We start from the raw sequence: 21,997 nt of genomic DNA, 5'->3' as shown, positions 1-21,997 counted from the left end.
AAAGGTTATTTTGCAAGTGATATTTAAGTAATCGATTTGCCAATCGATTACCCTTAAAACTGGGGTTCCACTGTGACTTGTCCAATCGATTTCCCAATCGATGTATTTCAATCAGGTTTACTTTGTGAGATGTATAATCGATTTGTCAATCGATTACCCTCAAAACTGGGGTGCTACTGACTTGTGCAATTTTCATTTCTAATTCAGTCAGTCGATTGCCCAGTCGATTATACCGACACAAACAGTTGTGTTTCCTTACACCCTTGTTATGAAATCGATTTCCCAATCGATTTACTCAGTGAATAATCAACTTTTGTTGATTTCTTGTGTTCCAAGCAATATGTTCCAAGTGTGTAGGATTGGATTGTTGTTCCTGAAATCTTGCTCAATTCAAATATTAGATTTATCATGTGGTGTATGAACATTGTATGTTTGTTAATTATGTCAAAATTAGGATTCAAAGGACTAAAGTCCAACAAACACCACCAGAAGTATGCTAAAAATTTCTCTTCACATATTTCTGTACTGCAGAAGCAACAAGAATATGCTAGACAATCAAACAACTGAAGTAAGGAGTAATGCTGCAACAAAAGGAACAATATAATGTAGGTTTTCCTTATTCCACAAAATAAGGAAAATTACAAAAGTACCAGTACATATGAATAATTTCATTGCAAAACAAGTCTATCATTCACAAAGCTATCAGAATTCATAAGCCTAATTAGCATGCATCTTCGACAAAGCATATATCAGACACATAATAGAAATTGAATTCAATAAGAGCAAAATAACAAGTATATGAATGCAAAGCAAAAGGAAATAAAATCAACAAAGAATTAGAACCACTCACCCATCTAAACGAAATCTTTCTCGGATATCAATGAGGCATGGCAATGACAATTGTAGCTGTATCGATTGCATTTGTCCACATTTTATCATAATATAAACTCCTCCTCCAAATCTAGCATCTATGAAAATTATCGCAATTTAAAACTATGCTCAAAACCCAATTGTCCAATTCACAAACTTTTTCAAAACTTTACCTTTAGATACTCAAATAGAACATCAAATTGATCACCCATATTGCTACCATCAGCACGAGTGCGTTTGATGATCAAAGAGGACAAAGCTTCCAATGCTTCTTCATAGGAAGTCAACGATTGAGATTCCGGTGACCCATCACCACCTTTTGCAAAAAGGAAAAGACCCCACATGAGAAAATAGCGTAAAAATAATAAAAATCAAATTTTTAATTTGAGTTGAAGCAACCCAGAAGGGTAAGAATGAACATAAGATTCAAAATAGGGAATAATATACCTTGTTCAGACATCGGTTTTGAGGTTTGAATTGTGAATCAAAAAAGAAGAGTGTGGTGTATGTGAAACTGTGAATTGTGAAGTGAGTGAAAATGGAAGGTGGAGTTGAGATTGAATGATTAAAAGGGGATAGAAAGTGTTGAATTTTGTGGTAGGCGTCTTACGTTTTTTGTTTGTTTGTTACATAAGATAAACAAAGTATGCGGTTTTATACTATGATTCCATTTTTGTTTATTGGAGAGAAATATAACAGAAAAAGACAACTTCAGCTTCAAGTAGGATTGAAAAAATAATTTGTATTTTTTCTTTTTTTGGACAAGAAAAAGAATTTATTTATTCACTTCTATCTAATCTATCTCTATTCAGAAGTAAATTCATCCAATTGTTTTTTTTTTTTTTGGTACAGATCCAATTGTTGTTTTCTATCGTATAAATACAATTATTTTAAAATAATAAGAAATATTTAATTTTTGAAAAGTAGTATGGTGAATGAATTTGTTATTCATCCATTAAAAAATTATAAAGGAGATGATTGAATACTTTTGATAAATTTTTAATAGAGTGCAAATAATTTTAAAACATTGTTTTAATTCATTTATTGTAATCCAAAACAATTTTTATCACATCAATGCTTCCCTCTACTTTCAAGTTCTAACAAATGAATTATAAAAGTTAAAGTCATTCACTATAATTTGGAATAAATAACACATCCAAATGATGAAGGTTTGTGCTGAGTTATAAAATAGATGGGCCGTTGATTATATTTACACAAATCCTAGGAGAGGTGAGTGCAATTTACTGTACATGTGGTTGTTTCACCTTTGTATTATAATCTTTTCACTGTGGTTGTTTCACCTTTGTATTATAATCTTTTCACTCTAGGCCTTATTGGTTTATGCTCTTTGAAAGGTTGAATTAGATTTGTTTTGAATGGTTGTCTTTGATTTAGTTTTTGTGATTTTATATGGTTGAGTATATTTTTATTAGTTCATTTGACTTCCATTGTACCGCTTCAATTAACCTTATATCCCATTTAAAAAAATTATTTTTAAAATGTCCAAAATACCTTTAATAAAATAGTAAAAATCAAGCCGTTATTTTATACTCTTACAAATTACAATATTGATTTATAACTAGAAATTTGAAATTTCCGGAATGTTTATCAGAAATTTCATTCCTTAAATTTCGCCATGCGACCATGTATTAGGCTTACAATTTTTTTTTTCTTCTCTTTTTTACAATTACAAAATTGTTTATTTAATAAAACAAAAATAATTATAATATTTTAAAAACAAAATATTATTAATAAATTAAATAATAAAATAAAATAATATTAATAATAATAATAAAGTAAAGTAAATTATATTATTAAAATTTTATATTTTTTTAAAATATTTTAATTATTATTTTTAATTACATTAACAATATTTTACTATTATTTAATTTTTTTTGTTTATTAGATGGGAATAAAAATAGGAGGGAGTTAAGAAAATATGTTGTTATTTTATCTATCGGCAAAATATTAGGGACATGTTATTTGTTTTGACACATTTAGTCAACCTTTTGATGCATTTTTTTCTTCAATTTCATATATTTTATTTTATTAATAGTATTTTAATTTTTAAATAAATGAAAAATAATTAAAAATCAAAATTCTATTATTAAAATAAAATAAAATACATTAAATTGGAGAAAAAATGCGATTAAATAGATGTGCCAAAACAAACCACTTATTATATTATAATAACTTCGTCCTTTTTATTTCGGTCTAATAAATAAAAATAATAATAATAATAAATTTTGAATTTAATATATTTTTTTTTTCAATTTGTGGTATTTTTTCTTCAATTTAATGTATTTTGTTTGTTCAATTTAATTTATTTTATTTTATTAATATAATTTACTCTATTATTATTATTATTGTTATTATTATTATATAAAAAAATCCACATGTTGGTTGTGTTATTTCATCACTATTTCAAAATAAAAAAATAAAAAATAAATAAATACATACCAGATTTTTTATATTTTCGGTTGAGTAGAATAACTACCAGATATTTCAAAAATTTGAAATTTCCAGAAAGATAAATGTAACTACCGGATATTTCAAAAATTTAAAATTTCTGATAAGAAAAATGTAGCTACTGCATTTTCTAATTTCTGGTGTGGCGAAATTTCTAGCAATATAATTGTACTATCGGAAATTTGAAATACGAAATTTCCTATTGTAAATATTTGTGTACCGAATTTTAATAGAAAAATTTTGCGTACCGGAAATTTGGTTGAGGGATGAGATTCTGAAGTAACTTTTTTGTACCATTCAGTCAATAAAATTTTTAAGGACATTTTTGGATTTTTAGAGGGTATAAGATTAATTGAGGGATACAAAAGCCAACTTTCTAACTTTCAATCTAACATTTTATTTTGACTCAGTTAAACTTCACAAAAGTAAAGACATCATATGGGTCTAATATGCACAACTCAATCATGACAAAAAAAATATTAAAAGGATGGATATGGTCTTCACTGTCAAAAAATGCTTCATCTTTTTTACAAGAATGGTTTTGTGCATTTGAGTGTGGTAAAAATATCCACTCTAATTTTAATTATTTTTCTTGTAGTCTATGTTTTATGTCTCTTTTTGCAATATTATACGTAACTCTAACTAAAGATTATGAGCAAGATCACGATTCAGAGAACATTTGGAAGACCTATTTCATACTTTTAATTTTTTAAACAACTGTACAATATATCTTTTGACAAAAGAGTACAATTTATTCAATAGTAATATAAAACTAGATGTATACCCGCATGTTGGGGTTTTTGATCCATATATCCCTCTTTTGAATTTTTTATCCTAAAATGCCCTAGTTTGAAAAAATATATACAAAAATGCCCTATTTTTTGTGCTCATCGCAATTTGGAGATGCGACCTCCTCAAGGAGATTTTTTCTCATTTTAACAGATGATCGCATCCTGGGGATGCGACTTTGTAGTGTGACAATTTTTTTTTTCCATTTAAAGAATATTTGTATTTATTATTAATTATTTTTATTATTTGTATAATTTAAAAATAATTAAAAAATTTAAAAAATCAAAATACTATTATGAAAAATAATAATAATAATAAATTTTTATAATAATAATAATAATAATAATAATAATAATAATAATAAAAATAATAATTAATAATAATAATAATAATAATAATAATAATAACAATAACAATAATAATAATAATAGTAATAAAATACATTAATAAATAATAATAATAATAATTTTTATAATATTCTAAATTTTAATAAAAATAATAATAATAATAAAGTAGATTATATTAATAAAATAAAATTAGTTAAATTGAACCAACAAAATACATTAAATTAAAAAAAACAGAAAATTGAAGGAAAAAATACATCAAATTTATATTTTATCATTATTATTATTATTATTTTCATTAATTTTTGTTTATTAGATAAGAAAAATAGGAGGAATTTGTTATAATAATGTGCCAAAAAAGAGGAGGAAGTTGTTATACTAATTTGCCAAAACGGAGGAAGTTGTTATAATAATTTGATAAAACAAACAAATAGGTGTACGTGTGTTCCTGATATTTTGCCGATAAAATAACAATGTATTTTCTTAACAACTTCCTCTAATAGTATTTTGATTTTTTGGCAAATTATTATAACAACTTTCTCCTATTTGGCAGATTATTATAACAAATTTCTCCTAATTTTCTTATCTAATAAATAAAAATTAATGAAAATAATAATAATAATAATAATAATAATAAAATATAAATTTGATGGATTTTTTCCTTCAATTTTCTGTACTTTTTTTTTTAATTTAACGTATTTTATTGGCTCAATTTAATTTATTTTATTTTACTAATATAATCTACTTTATTATTATTATTTTTATTAAAATTTAGAATATTATAAAATTATTAGTATTATTTATTAATGTATTAAAAATGGGGAATTTGAAAATCATTAGAGTTAAATGAGTATTAAAAATGGGGAATCTTTTAATATCTGCATTTACTTAATGATTGTCGTGAAAATCGTTAGACTTAAATGAGTATTAAAAATGGGGAATATTTTAATATCTGCATTTACTTAATGATTGTCGTGGATAGAGTCAGAATATGTTCATGCATTTCATAGTACATGGCGACCGGATGGACCATGGTGATAGTGGTGACCGGATGGGCCACGAGATGATTCCATGTGATTTGTTGGTTCATCTTATCCTTGCGGGGATTGTCGTGTCGTGTAAGGTCTGCGATAGACTACACATTTTTGGTAAATCGTGCTGACCCGTGATAGGTGGCACCTCAGTAAATAGTACTTCGGCCTGTGATAGGCGGTACATTTACGATTTACGTTTTTAGTAAATCGTGCTGACCCGTGATAGGTGGCACCTCAGTAATTTAGTACTTCGGCATGTGATAGGCGGTACAATTATGATTTACAACCCTTCGAGGAGGGTTTTGGTTTGGAATTCCGAGTCCATGCATTTTGGCATATACGCATTGAATTATGGTGCTTGGCACGCGAGTCGTGTTTGATTCAAGATTATGATTGAGTGTTTGAACTCAAGTTGTCATGGTGATTGTGTTATAATTGCCAAGTGTGGATGTTGTGGAATTGTGTGTAACTGTGATTGATTGCAAAACCTTTTCGAAACTCAAGTTGTCGTGGTGATTGTGCTATAATTGCTAATTGTGAATGTTTTGAAATTGTGTGTAACTGTGATTGATTGCAAAACCTTCTCGAAACTCAAGTCATCATGGTGATTGTGCTATAATTGCTAATTGTAATTGTTTGGATTTGTGTGTAAGTGTTGATTGATTTCAAAACCCTTTTAAAAGCTGAATTTTGCTATTTTTTTGCTGCTGTCTGATGTGTATTCGAATACAGAAGGTTGTATTCAAATACATACATGTTGTTTTTGCTGCTGACTTATGTGTAGTCGAATACAGAAGGTTGTATTCGAATACAGACATGTTGTTTTTGCTGCTGACTGTTGAAACAGCCTTGTATTCGAATACAGAGATGCTGTATTCGAATACAACAATGCAACTTTGTTTAAAACTTCATTTTTCAACTTTGTTTATGCATGTTTGGCATATGGAAATGCTTTTAAGGTGCATGCTAAGTTGAAAGGTTATTTTGTGCATTTAAAACTTAAATGTTATGTGTTAATTGTTAATTTCGGTTGGTGACCTTTACAACTATTGTGGAAATCTGGGTTTTGCCCTTAGATGAGAACCAGGATCTTCCCATCGGTTAGTACCTTGTGGATGAGAATGTAGTTGAACACACCTGACTGGAGTTGTGTGAGGAGGATCTTGCGGGGCGCGTGAAGTTCACCCAAGATGTATAGTTTTTGTAGAATAATCAGATTAGGTTGACGTATAGGGACTAGATGTCTTTCTTATTTGGTTGTGTTTATTTTAATTTAGAAGACTGTACCTATACCAATATTGTTAGCTTGACATTTTATTTTGATGGGTTCCATGTACCACTCTTTGATGTGATGTGGGGTGTTAAAATTCTTGGGGCAATGCTTTTGTACAAGTGTCTGTCGAGAATACCCCAGGGGTATGAGCTATGTCTGATAGGCCTCATAGCCCCGGTGTATTTTGATGTTTGAATACTTTGGATTTTGATTTCGAAAACTATTCCGCTGCTTGTAAATATTTGTTGACTTTGTCGTTATGTTACGACTTAAATATTTATCCAAAAGTATTTCCTTCTTTATTTCTTTTTATTTATGAATTTGTTTGGAAAAAAAAAAATACACTCGCGCTGTTAAAAATCGGGGTGTTACATTCCTCGTTATCAAAAGTTAAAAATATAATTTCATTTGTTTATTTATTTATTTATTTATTGACAACTCATTTTTGTAGTTATTGAGTAGATACCTAATATTGCCGTTGACAAATCCTTTTTTTAGTTATTAAGTAGATACCTACTGTTGCTTTTAATTACAATCCTTAAAATTGAAGGTATAGATGTCATACATCTACAGATACAATGAACCATGGGTGTAGTAATAGTATCTCACAGACAGAGATATAAACTCTCCCCATTCATTTCCTATCTAAATAAAACTAATAAGAAATACTCACGTGTCTCATTCAAACCCAGTCGTCATATTGATTGAAGGTCATCTTTGGCCGTCATTGGAGCTTGTTAGAGATGGTGGAGAATCAAGAATATGTTGATGCTTTAGCAATGTATTATCTTATCTTTATGCCTTTATAACTCTTATGTTGTCGCGTTTCAGTTTCCCTCCACTGTTTGTGAGCACACCTCTGTCATCTTCTTTGTTCCTTGTTGCTATTCTTGGTCTTCACATTTTGGGTGAGTTCTCCACTTTTTTTTTTCTATAGATTATGTAGAAACCCAAAATTTTCAATTTCAAAAGTCCTAACATTTATTTTTTCTAATATGAGATTTATCTTTTATTGTTATTAAGTAATCTATCTTTAATAGTTTTTATCTTGTGTTAGAATTTGATTTTAAAATTGTTTGTCTTGTGTCATTTTTTTGACTCACCCTCTTTGATTTCAACTATGTTAGAGTCTTTTAGTTTAAGATTAAAAATTACCAAACTTCAAAATGAGGGATTTAAGTTTCAAAAATTACTCAACTTCCATTAAGACCCATGTCAAAATTACTCAACTTCTGTCATGTTTCAAAATTACTCGACTTCCAACAAGACCCATGTCAATGACAATAGTCTTGAGATGATTTATATGCAAGGCGGCATGAGTGTGAAGCCATTAGTGGTGGGAAATGTTCATACTTCATAAAGATGAAGAAAATGTTGTAAAAGAAGAGAGTTTTGGTTGAATGAGGGAACACAAGCTTGGATGTTATTGTTGGATACTATTGTAACTTATTGTGGCAATTATGTGGGGACTGCAACGGCAAATGATTTAGATAAGAAGCTACTGTTAAATTATGATCAAGTCTTTATTTAGGATTTCACCCTTCAATTTATTAAAAATAAAGATTGTTTAATATGATCTCAGTCTAGAGATAAATCTTGCTTTCTTTTTAATAAATTTATATTTAGTCATTTTTTTAATTAATAATGATGTGTTTCTCATTAGACTCTTTTATTAAAAGTTTGTATTAGATATACCCTTAAAAATATTATATTAAGTTGTGCTCGTAGCTTAAAATTATGGTCACTCTTAAATTGTGATAATGTACATATTTTCTAAAATTATTCTTCTATTGTTAAGAAGATAAATAATTTCAATAATAAAAAGGAGAGAAATATAGTCTGCCTGTTAAATATGTTACTGCTTTTGTGTAGACGTTAAATGTAACATGGATACAATTGCAATCCAATTCACGATATACAACGATATACCCAAATACATAAATACAACCCATCAAATTCAAAATCTCTCTCTGCATGTGAAATATTTCTTTTGGACCACAAGAAATCCTCCATCAACTATTATTAACTAGCTTATTCATATTTAGTTACTATTGCTTGCTTTGTAAAATAAAAAATAATAATTACTTTTGCATGCTCTTTATTTTACTAGAATTGAATATTTACTCATTTGCTCGCTTGACATGTGAAAGGAAACTTTCTAATTTGAGAGCCGTATAAAAGAGTTCATAAAAGTAAAAAAGTTGGCAAGTTGATAATTTAGCTTTTCTATATATCTGCTAAGTTGTAGATTTGTACTTTAATTTATAATATTTAAAATGTTATTTTAGAAATAAGAGTTTAATTTTTCTATTTTTATTAAAGATAAGAGCTTAAATAAAACTTGAATATCGTTTAAACATTTATAAAATATAATAATTATTAGTGTCACGTTAATTAATCATAAATTTAAAAAAAATAATAACATTACATTATTTTTCTACCTCTTTCCTACGTCTTTATCAATTTCTTTTCTTTGATAGAATCTTTACAATAAATTTTCACATAAGAATTCATATAGGTAAGTTTTGTAGATCAATAGCTAGCATTTAAAGGTTAATTATTTTTTTCAGATCTATAAATTAGTGTGCTTTTATGGATTTTAATTTTAAAAAATAAATGGTAATATGAAAGAAAAGCTAACTTCTTGCTAATATTGATATCAACTCCAAAATTTTGTGGGTCTCTTTTCTAATTTTGAAGATAACAAATTAAAAAACGTTTTTATATATAAAGAATATGGGATGAAACATTGGCAGATTGTGATGGACATACTTCGGCATATTGTTTTTGCTCGAAATTATTTAAAAAATTACATAAAATAATTAATTAAAGAAAATTAATGGTAAATATTTTTATAAAAAAATAAAATAACATTTTAATTTTCATAGTTTACACTCAACCAAATTGAAAAATGGATTTTTATTTTGATATCTATCCTTCTACTTCCTCTAATTATAACTTATAATGCTTGTAAAAAAATGTACGTTGAATTTTTCTTGATAATAAATCTTCTCTTATGTTGATAAACTTTTCTAAGCCAAAATTAACACATGATGTTAATTATGTTTGATAGATATGTCAAAAAATGGATGTACCATGTGCACCAAAATGATCTAGGTAAGTCCTTTTCACTTTTTTTTTTTTTTTTTTAATTTTTTATTTTTATGTTGACCTCATTCTAAAGGTAGAGAATTTAATTCCTACTTTGGTGGAGGTAAGGAACACTTTAGATCTTAATAAATTTGACTTCTTTTTTTTCTTCATTGGTTACTCCTTTTTTATCGTCACCTGAGAATAGCTTCGGTGGGATACTTGTGAGACACACAATGTTGCTGATGTTAAAATAACATTTTATGAGGGAAAACAAATTTGTTGACCTTATGAGGGAAAACAAATTTCTTTAAAAGTAAATATTTATTAGACATTGTAAATTTAGACTTCTCATTTTTTCATAAAATTTTTATTATTCTAATCCTTATTAGCCACTATCATATGTGAAAGAGAAATAACTTTTGAACACTCTTACACCTTATAGACATCTTAAAAGAAAAATCAACAGAGTAATAAATATGATATGTGAAATGCGCATTAGAAAGTTAAAAGTGTCAACAACAAAAATAAGAGCAATATACAAAAACTTTGTTCATACAAAAATTTCTGCATGCAAAAACTAAATACAAATATTTCAAGCATGTATTTTTTATAAAACTATGTATTTGTATTTATATACTATACAATTTACAAAATGACACAACGGTAGAGTAACATTAGCTAGCTAGTGACATTAAATTTATCAATATTTGTTGATTTTTTTCATTTAAATAAAACCATACCAAAAAAATATAATATAAAATTGACTAAATTTTTGTTATAATATGAAAAAGATAAATAACAAAATAATTAACTTCAAGTAATTAATGAGTTTTAGTTAAAGGTGACTCATTCGAAAGAAATTAAGTTTGAATTTTGACTGGAAAAAAATTTAGTTAAGTTTTAGTTACTTTTCAAACGAATCTATAGTCTATTTTTATAAAAAATGGATAGTTAAAAATATATGAAAAAGCTAGTAATCAAGTTTTGATTGTTACACAAAAAATTAGGAGTTATTTATCCAAGTGACATTTGTATTCTATATTTTTTCACTCATTTTATTACTTAATTACATGTCATATTTTGATCTCATTCTTTTTTACTTTTCTTTTCAATTTTGAAAGTCTTTGATGTGTTGTGTTCTTCTAATTAATATGATTTTTTATGGAAGTGGGCTAGTATATGTCTAAAAGAATAAAATTGAAATTAAGCATAGAATTGACATATTTTGATATAGATTTCATCTATACATTAAAAATGACTAAAAGAAATCCCTTAGGATTATGCTAAAATTTGATACACACCAACCAACTCCTTATCAAACTACAACTTTTAATACTCTCTTTGATCAACGAAACAAAAGAATCATTTTACAATTTTGATTAAAACCACAAAATGGGGCCAGCATCAGAAAATGCATACTATCTCATGGGTTTTTTCATTTTCTATCAATGTATAGATATGCAAGACTTAATGCTAGAGAATGTCTATCTTACACCTAAAAGAATACCTATTTTATACTTTTGTTGAATAATAGTAAATATGTCTCTATCTATCATTATTGCATCGAACAAGTACTATTATTCATGTGGATCAAAATGATTTTTTTTCTAAGTGTTGAAAATGATTATTTTTACTTACTTGTTGTCATAAGTTCAAAAATCAAATGATCTATTGTTCAAGGTTATTGATAATTTTTTATTCATATTCATGGTTATATAATAATAATAATATTAATAATAAAAATAGTAACAACATCAATAATAATAATAATAATAGTAACAACATCAATAATAATAATAATAATAATAATAAGAATAATAATAGTAATAATAATAATAATAGTAATAATAAAAATAGTAACAACATCAATAATAATAATAATAATAATAATAAGAATAATAATAGTAATAATAATAATAATAGTAATAATAAAAATAGTAACAACATCAATAATAATAATAATAATAATAATAAGAATAATAATAGTAATAATAATAATAATAGTAATAATAAAAATAGTAACAACATCAATAATAATAATAATAATAATAATAAGAATAATAATAGTAATAATAATAATAATAGTTCCTTATCAAACTACCACTTTGAGCACTCTTTTTGATCAATGAAACCAAAGAATCATTTTACCAAAATGATTAAAACCAATAGTCAAAACCACAAAATAGGACCTATCTCATTTAATACAACCTATCTCATTTGTGTTTGTCCATTTGCTTCTATTGATCAATATGCAAAAGTTATCACATGACATGGTAAATTAAACCACGTTATCACGTGACATGCAAAAGTTATCAATATGCAAAATTAGGACCTGCCATTTGCTTATACTGTTTTGTCCATTTGCCTTATTTAATACAAGTTATCTCATTTGTTGATCTCTTCGTTTAAATAAATTAAACCATACCAAAAAATATATAATGCAAATTTTTGTAATAAGATGAAAAAAGGTAAATGGCGAAATAATTGACTTTAAGTGATTATTGAATATTAGTTAAAGACGGTTTATTTGAGAGAACTCAAATTTGAATCTTGATTGAAAAAATTCTTAGTTTAATTTTTCTTACCTTAAAACCGAATTTTTAATTACTAGAGTGTATTCTCTCAAGAAATAGAGACTTAAAAAAAAAAAAAAATGAAAAGTCTAATAATCAAGTTTTTATTTTCACACAAAAAATTAGGAGTTGTTTACGCAAGTCACATTTATATTCTTCCGTAATTATTAAATTACTTTTTATGAAATCCAATTCATTGCATTTGCATGGAGTAGAATAGTAATAATATTAACGGAAATAATTCCTGAAGAGCTGTGTTATTTAAAGAACATTATTAGTATGCATTTATTAACACCCAAATTTTAATAGCAACTCATTTTTCAAATTAATAATATTTGTTTTCATATAGGTAGAATAAGTGTTTGCAGATTTACTAAAAAATTTAATATGATAATGGCATTTTGGTGTTGTTTTCATATGACAATGCATATAAATTCATACCATTCATTGTATTTATTTAATGGTATTGGAATAAAAAGTTATTAATAACCATTAACAATAGATCATTTTATTTTTGAACTTATGAAACCAATTAAGTTAAAAAAAATCATTTTCAACCCTTAGCAACCAAAAAAAAAAAAAATCATTTTGATCCACATGAATAATAATTCTTGTCCTATGCAATAATGATAGATAGACATGTTTACTCTTATGGAACAAAAATATAAGATAGATATTCTTTTAGGTGTGGTAGGCATAAGGTAAGATATTTGTCATTACTTTTTTTTGATAAATAAATATAAACCAACATTATTACTAATGAAAGAAAGTGAATAGCTCATAGAATAATAAAAATTACAACCATGATATATAAGTGATTTATACATAAATGAAAAGTTCTCTAACATTAATTCTTGCATATCTATTTATGGTAGAAAATGAAAAAACCAATGAGAGAGTATGCATTTAATTATGTTGGTCCAATTTTGTGGTTTTAATTATTATTGATTTTAATCAAAATTGTAAAATGATTCTTTTGTTTGATTGATCAAAGAGAGTGTTCAAAGTAGTAATTTGATAAGGAGTTGGTTGGTGTGTATCAAATTTTGACATAATCCCAATTTTTTTTTTTTTAATTTCAATTTTGTTATAGATGCAATCAATATCTAAATATGTCCATATTATTCAATACCTCATTTCAATTTTGGTTAATGCATTGATGCAATTTTATTCAGATAAATAAATAAAACAAATTAGAACTTTTGTAACTTCTTAAAATGGAATTTTTCTATGTATAAATGATATATAGAAAATGTAAAACATCTCTCTTTTTTTTTTTTTTTTTAAGGTATGTCATAAGTCCAAAATAAAATGATCTATTGTTCATGGTCATTAATAATTTTTATTAATATTCATTGTTATTATATAATAATAATATATAATTAATCAATTTTTATCAATTTTTGTTTTCTCTTTCTATTTGAAACTCACATATAGTAAAAAAAATTTGCAAGTTACCATAATCTATCCCTTGAGTTTCCAACTCACCAAGGTAATTAAACCTTTGAAAATAAAGTAGTAATTAATAGATCAATCACCCCTCTTCCTCTATAAAATCTCACATTTCTTCCATATTCTTTGCTACATCACTTTTCTTCTTAATGTTTTACTTCCTCACACTTCTTCCTCTTCCTATCGATCCTTGTATTCATAGGAATGAATCTACCACACATACCTTACCAAACCACCACTTCTATCTACACTAAAAACCTCTAATTCACTCCATTTTCTTTTCCTTCCACACATTCCTTTTTTCATATACTTGAGTTAAGTCCCTCTTCCTCTATACAAACCTCACATTTCTTCCATATTCTTTGCTACATCACTTTTCTTCTTAATGTTTTACTTCCTCACACTTCTTCCTCTTCCTATCGATCCTTGTATTCATAGGAATGAATCTACCACACATACCTTACCAAACCACCACTTCTATCTACACTAAAAACCTCTAATTCACTCCATTTTCTTTTCCTTCCACACATTCCTTTTTTCATATACTTGAGTTAAGTAATCTCTTGATCTATATATTGAAAAATGCATTGGTATATGGAGGCTAACAAAGACATAATGGAGCTAAAGAAAAACATATATTTGTAATTCATTGTTATTAAATAAGTGTGCTATATTAACAGTTATTAATAATACATATATTTATATTAATAATAATAATAATAATAATAATAATAATAATAATAATAATAATAATAATAATAATAATAATAATAATAATAAAAATAATAATAATAATAATAATAATATACCCCTTGAATTTTCTAGCTAACCAACAAGCATGATAGTAATGACTTACTCATCAAGAGTTCCTTATCAAACTACCACTTTGAGCACTCTTTTTGATCAATGAAACCAAAAAATCATTTTACTAAAATGATTAAAACCAATAATCAAAATCACAAAATATGACCTATCTCATTTAATACAACCTATCTCATTTGTTTTGTCTATTTGCTTCTATTGATCAATATGCAAAAGTTATCACATGACAGGGTAAATTAAACCAAGTTATCACGTGACATGCAAAGGTTATCAATATGCAAAATAGGACCTACCATTTGCTTCTATTGTTTTGTCGATTTGCCTCATTTAATACAAGTTATCTCATTTGTTGATCTCTTCGTTTAAATAAATTAAACCATACCAAAAAATATATAATACAAATTTTAGTTATAACATGAAAAAGGTAAATGGCAAAATAATTGACTTTAAGTGATTAATGAATATTAGTTAAAGACGATTTATTTGAGAGAACTCAAATTTGAATCTTGATTGAAAAAATTCTTAGTTTAATTTTTCGTACCTTAAAACCGAATTTTTAATTACTAGAGTGTATTCTCTCAAGAAATAGAGACTTAAAAAAAATATGAAAAGTCTAATAATCAAGTTTTTATTTTCTTACAAAAAAAATTAGGAGGTGTTTGCCCAAGTTACATTTATATTCTTCCGTAACTATTAAATTACTTTTTCTGAAATCCAATTAATTGCATTTGCATGGAGATGAATAGTAATAACATTAACGGAAAGATTCCTGAAGAGCTGGGTAACTTAAAGAACCTTATTAGTATGGATTTATTAAAACCCAAATTTTAATAGCAACTCATTTTTCAAATTGGTAATATTTGTTTTCATATAGGCAGTGTAAATGTTTCCAGAGTTACTAAAAAATTTAATATAATAATGCATTTTGATGTTGTTTTCATATGACAATGCATATAAATTCATACCATTCATTGTATTTATTTGATGGTATTGGAATAAAAAATTATTAATAACCATAAACAATAGATCATTTTATGTTTGGACTTATATGAAACCATTTAAATTATAAAAAAAAAAATCATTTTCAACCCTTAGCAACAAAAAAAAAATAAATCATTTTGATCCACATGATTAATAATTGTTGTCCTATGCAATAATGATAGATAGACATGTTTACTATTATGTAACAAAAATATAAGGTAGGTATTCTTTTAGGTGTGGTAGGCTTAAGTAAAGATATTTGTCATTTATTGAATAGAACTTTTCTATGATAAATAAATATAAACCAACATTATTACTAAAGAAGAAAGTCAACAGCTCATAAATTCATCTAACATGAGGACATAGAATAATAAAAATTTCAACCATGACATATAAGTGATTTATAAATAAATGAAAAGTTCTCTAGCATTATAATTCATGCATATCTATTTATGGTAGAAAATAAAAACACCAATGATAGAGTATGCATTTAATTATGTTGGTTCCATTTTGTTGTTTTAATTATTATTGATTTTAATCAAAATTATAAAATGATTCTTTTGTTTCATTGATCAAAGAGAGTGTTCAAAGTGGAAATTTGATAAGGAGTTGGTTGGTGTGTATCAAATTTTGACATAATCCAAAGTTTGTTTGTTTGTTTTTTTTATTTTTTTATTTTGTTATAGATGCAATCAATATCTAAATATGTCCACATTATTCAGTACTTCATTTCAATTTTGTTTAAAATGCATTGATGCAATCTATATCAAAATAGATGCAATTTTATACAGATAAATAAATAAAACAAATTGGAATTTTTGTAACTTCTTAAAATGAAATTTTTCTATGTATAAATGATATATAGAAAATGTAAAACATCTTTTTTTTTTAAGTTTGTCATAAGTCCAAAATAAAATGATCTATTGGTCATGGTCATTAGTAATTTTTATTAATATTCATTGTTATTATATAATAATAATAATAATAACAATAACAATAATAATAATAACAATAATAATAATAATAATAACAATAATGATAATAATAATAATAATAATAATAATAATAATAATAATACTAATAATAATAATAATAATAATAATATACCCCTTGAATTTTCTAGCTAACCAACAAGCATGATAGTAATGACTTACTCACCAAGAGTTCCTTATCAAACTACCACTTTGAGCACTCTTTTTGATCAATGAAACCAAAGAATCATTTTACCAAAATGATTAAAACCAATAGTCAAAACCACAAAATAGGACCTATCTCATTTAATACAACCTATCTCATTTGTTTTGTCCAAGTTTTGTCCATTTGTTTTGTCATTTGCTTCTATTGTTTTGTCCATTTGCCTCATTAAATACAAGTTATCTCATTTGTTGATCTCTTCCTTTAAATAAATTAAACCATACCAAAAAATATATAATACAAATTTTTGTTATTACATAAAAAAGGTAAATGGCGAAATAATTGACTTTAAGTGATTAATGAATATTAGTTAAAGACGATTTAGTTGAGAGAACTCAAATTTGAATCTTTATTGAAAAAATTATTAGTTTAATTTTTCTTACCTTAAAATCGTATTTTTAATTCCTAGAGTGTATTCTCTCAAGAAATAGAGACTTAAAAAAAATATGAAAAGTCTTATAATCAAGTTTTTATTTTCACACAAAAAATTAGGAGGTGTTTACCTAAGTCACATTTATATTCTTCTATGACTATTAAATTACTTTTTCTGAAATCCACTTCGTTGCATTTGCATCGAGCTGAATAGTAGTAACATTAACAGAAAGATTCCTAAAGAGCTGGGTAACTTAAAGAACCTTATTAGTATGAATTTTTTAAGACCCAAATTTTAATAGTAACTCATTTTTCAACCTCGTAATATTTGTTTTCATATAGGTAGAGTAAGTGTTTGTAGAGTTACTATTATGCAACAAAAATATAAGATAGTTATTCTTTTAGGTGTGGTAGGCATAAGGAAAGATATTTGTTATTTATTGAATAGTACTTTTCTATACTAAAGAAGAAAGTGAACAGCTCATGAATTCATCAAACATGAGCACATAGAATAATAAGAATTACAACAATGACAATGAGAGAGTATGCATTTAATTATGTTGGTCCCATTTTGTGGTTTTAATTATTATTGGTTTTAGTCAAAATTGTAAAATGATTCTTTTGTTTCATTGATCAAAGAGAGTGTTCAAAGTGGTAATTTGATAAGGAGTTGGTTGGTTTGTATCAAATTTTGACATAATCCCAAGTTTGTTTGTTTGTTTGTTTTTTTTTTTTTTAATTTCAATTTTGTTATAGATGCCATCAATATCTAAATATGTCCACATTATTCAATACCTAATTTCAATTTTGTTTAATGCATTGATGCAATCTATATCAAAATAGACGCAATTTTATTCAGATAAATAAATAAAACAAATTAGAATTTTTGTAACTTCTTAACATCGAAGTTTTCTATGTACAAATGATATATAGAAAATGTAAAACATCTTTTTTTTTTTTTTTTAAGGTTTGTCATAAGTCCAAAATAAAATGATCTATTGTTCATGGTCGTTAATAATTTTTATTAATATTCATTGTTATTATATAAAAATAATAATATACAATTAACCAATTCTTATCAATTTTTGTTTTCTCTTTCTATTTGAAACTCACATATAGTAAAAAAAAAATAAAAAATTGAGAGTTACCATAATCTATCCCTTGAGTTTCCTAGTCACCAAGGTAATTAAACCTTTGAAAATATAGTAGTAATTAATAGATCACCCAGCCCTCTTCCTCTATATAAACCTCATATTTCTTCCATATTATTTGCTACATCATTTTTCTTCTTAATTTTTTTCTTCCTCACATTTCTTCCTCTTCACGTCGATCCTTGTATTCATAGAAATCAATCTCATACGTATACCTTACCAAACCACCACTTCCATCTACACTAAAAACCTCTATTTCACTCCATTTTCCTTTCCTTCCATACATTTCTTTTTTCATATACTTGAGTTAAGTAATCTCTTGATCTATATATTGAAAAATGCATTAGTATATGGAGGCTAACAAAGACATAATCGAGCTAAAGAAAAATATATATTTGTAATTCATTGTTATTAAATAAGTGTGCTATATTAATAGTTATTAGTAATACATATATTTATATTACATTTTAGTTGTTAATATATATGTAGAACTAATATAATATATTATACTTTATATAAGATTCAACTTTCAATTTGTTTTCTTTTTACATTTTTACCTTAGATATTTTGTATTATGGTTAATTAATTAAAATAAATATTTTTAACATAATACTTTTAAATTAGTTACACACATTAAATATATATAAATATTCATAAAGTTATGTTTTTTCTTATACTTTAAAGTTTTGAAATTCTTTTAATTGACGTTCTTCATTTTTTAAATAATTTATTATATTAATTTAACTGTACAAAACTATACATTTAAAATATGACTTGTTAATTCACTTAATATTTGTTTGACATGAGTTATATTTGTCAAGATATAGTCTTGTTTAGGCAATAATCAATAATTTTATCAATAGTTTTTTTTTTAGGAAATAATCATTAAATTTCACCGATTACACGTTGGAGAGCATGAAAATTGAAGGCCATTAATCAACATTCATATTATTATTATTTATTTATTTATTTTTTGCTCCCTTTTAAGCTTCCATTAGTAATTTTTTATTTGTTGTTATAATACTAATTACTCTCTTTTTTTCTTCAAGTATTTGATCATCCTTATAAGTAACTTGCTGCACTAAGAATATTCTTACCCTCATTCGATCTTTTATTACTTGGTATTAGAGGTGGGAATAGGCCAGGCCAGGGCAGGCTTTGAAAGGCCTAGGCCTGGCCTACGATGAATTTTTTAGGCCTAAGCCTGGCCTACAGCCTATGATAGGCTTTTTTTCCGGCCTGAGTCTGGCCTACGGCCTATCATGGCCTGACCTGTAAACCTATTTAAAAGCCTTATTCACATTAAAAATAATTTTTTTAACAAAATAATTTAAAAAAAAAATGAAAAAAACACCTTTAAACCCTAAAAAATGATTTTTGGTTTAAAAGAATAAATTTTTTATTAAAACAAACGCACCCATTCTTATCTCTCAAACAAATGGTCTCAAACAAACTAAGATTATTACCTCTCAAACAAATCATCTCGTGCAACATCATATTTAGTAATAATATATATATATATATATATATATATATATATATATAAAGGTAATAAATAAACAATTATCTATAGCTACATGATGCTCTACACATATCAATTTATATGATTCTATATATACCAATACTAATGTGTATATGTATATATATATATATTAAATAAAAAAATGATTTTTCTAACAAAATAATTTTTTAAAAATATGAAACAAATACCTTTGAATATTACCTCTCAAACAAACTCATATTCAGTAATAATAAACAATTAGGGTTTCTAAATTTATATACTAATAATATATATAAAGATAACAAATAAATAGTATTGGTTTTTATAAAATATAAAGTAACAAATAAATAATATCAGTTTTTATAAAAAATATGTTGTTTTCATACATGTTTGTTGGAGTGAGTGCAATAGAAATTAGAAGAAGAAAAAATAGATAATGGAATACATATAAATTAGAAGAAGAAAAAATAGATAATGGAATTCATGTATAATATTAATTTTTTTTTGAAAGGATAGTCCGTACATATTGTTATGTCTTCATCATTTATTATTGATTAATAAATTATAATAACTCCAATAATAATTAATTTTGTGTTGTATTTTAAAAGTATTCTTTTAGTCTTTCCGGAAGCTATCACTTTTATTTTCAGGTTCTCTCTCTTTATCGCTGTCTGATTTATTTTATACAACTACTTTGTAAAATAAATTTAAAAAATTGTTCTGCATACTTGTTTTATTATTTCAAATCTCTATAATAGTTATACTAAAATATAATGTTTGTTTTCTTGCTAGCCCATGTTGCTTACACATTAATTAATTATTTCTTGTACTAATTAATTGTAAGGATGTGTTGACCGTAAAATTTGATAATTCTTTATAGAAAGTGGATAATTTTTTGTGCTGTTGAGTGTTGACAATTAATTTTGTAAGAATTTGACTAGTGCTTGTACTACTTTTAATATTTCTTTAAGAAAGTTTTTTCCCATTAATATATTTCTTGCTTATAAATAAAATGGTTTAGTTTATTTTTCATATTTGCATATTTATTGGTTATAATTTAATTTAAAATGAAGATTATGCATTTTTTTTAAAATGTTAACAAACATATTTTAAATCAATTATGTATTATTTTGTTCTAAAAGTGAGAAAATATAATATTTGTGTTTGAAAAATCCACTTAATATCACTTAATATTTTGTATGCGCAACATATTATTTTTACTTTTTTTTTCTCTATATTTTTTTGAAAGACCTTGAGACAACTTGGGATCCTATCATAGGTTTTTTTCTCTAGAGGTTGTGTGAATTATAATCCAATATTGGCCTTGAGACAACTTGAGTATCCTATCATAGGAGTACTAATGCCAAAATTAATAACCCTTTTTATTCTTTATGACATTGGTACAGAAAACATTGAAAATTTTACGAGAGTACGTCAATCTTGGAATACGATAATCAAAAAAGGGAAGGAACTAGGAAGTATAAGTTGTGGTGCAGATGATTGCTACCGACAGTGGATCAAGAATAAGGTCCAAGAGATTAAGCTACATTTTCGTCGTACATCTGAGGCGACTGATGAAACACCAATTCAACCCACTATCGTTAGTAAAGAAATTGAGAAGTTGCAAGCATCAATTCTAGAGACGAAAGAAGAAAAGAACAATATGCGAGAAGAATTGATGGTAGCCCGTCGAGAATATGAGATTGTCCTGTTGGAAAATGAACAGAAGACAATTTCTCTTAAAAGATCAAATAAGAGTGCGAAGGTAGAGAAATATTATAAGCTAAAGCTTCAATGCAATTTAAGGGCCTCTGACGAGTCTTTATATTTGAGAAGACAAGAAAGAGACCAAACACGAGAGGAGGTTGAGAAATTGAGAAAATTGTTGAAAGATTCATAAATTAGTGAGAGAAATGCAAAAAGGTAATTGGAAGATTTGAAACAACAGTTGGAGAGAGTGAGAGTAGAATATAAGACAAGGATAAAAGAAGAAAACATTGAAAAAAAGAAGTTGTTGCTATGTACCGAGATGCATGGTTGAAGGAACAAGAGGAAAGAAATATGTTATGAAACCGAATG

At 25.8% G+C, this 21,997-nt stretch overlaps 1 protein-coding gene across 3 annotated transcripts; it reads right to left on the bottom strand.

Annotated features, from left to right (window-relative positions):
• Positions 1–237: 237 nt before the first annotated feature.
• Positions 238–1,563, bottom strand: LOC140918629 (folylpolyglutamate synthase-like). 3 transcript variants are annotated; one of them, XM_073365329.1, is made up of 4 exons: positions 1,318–1,563; positions 1,044–1,189; positions 851–906; positions 238–373 (listed from the first exon to the last, which is right to left on the bottom strand). In XM_073365329.1, the coding sequence occupies exons 1-4, from the start codon at positions 1,328–1,330 to the stop codon at positions 307–309; spliced, it is 282 nt and encodes a 93-aa protein (XP_073221430.1). In that variant the 5' UTR covers positions 1,331–1,563; the 3' UTR covers positions 238–306. The 3 variants fall into 3 exon arrangements, 2 of the variants coding, with proteins under 2 accessions (XP_073221430.1, XP_073221431.1); XM_073365330.1 differs by having other exon boundaries at positions 1,044–1,186; positions 1,318–1,546; XR_012162052.1 differs by lacking the exon at positions 238–373 and having other exon boundaries at positions 850–968; positions 1,044–1,186; positions 1,318–1,522.
• Between the last annotated feature and the right edge of the window lie 20,434 nt (positions 1,564–21,997).

This window comes from Cicer arietinum, chromosome 2, assembly GCF_000331145.2.
Source record: "Cicer arietinum cultivar CDC Frontier isolate Library 1 chromosome 2, Cicar.CDCFrontier_v2.0, whole genome shotgun sequence".
In the NCBI taxonomy this organism is placed as follows: domain Eukaryota; kingdom Viridiplantae; phylum Streptophyta; class Magnoliopsida; order Fabales; family Fabaceae; genus Cicer; species Cicer arietinum.
The sequence above is the reverse complement of the archived record's forward strand: the minus strand, read 5'-3'. Positions and strand labels throughout refer to the sequence as shown.

Bases quoted from the DNA above. Each gene is read 5' to 3' on its own strand.
- LOC140918629 (XM_073365329.1), bottom strand. The intron at 907-1,043 runs GTAAAGTTTTGA...CAATCGATACAG, and splicing joins TTCTATTTGAGTATCTAAAG to CTACAATTGTCATTGCCATG. The intron at 374-850 runs GTGAGTGGTTCT...GCAAGATTTCAG, and splicing joins GAAAGATTTCGTTTAGATGG to GAACAACAATCCAATCCTAC.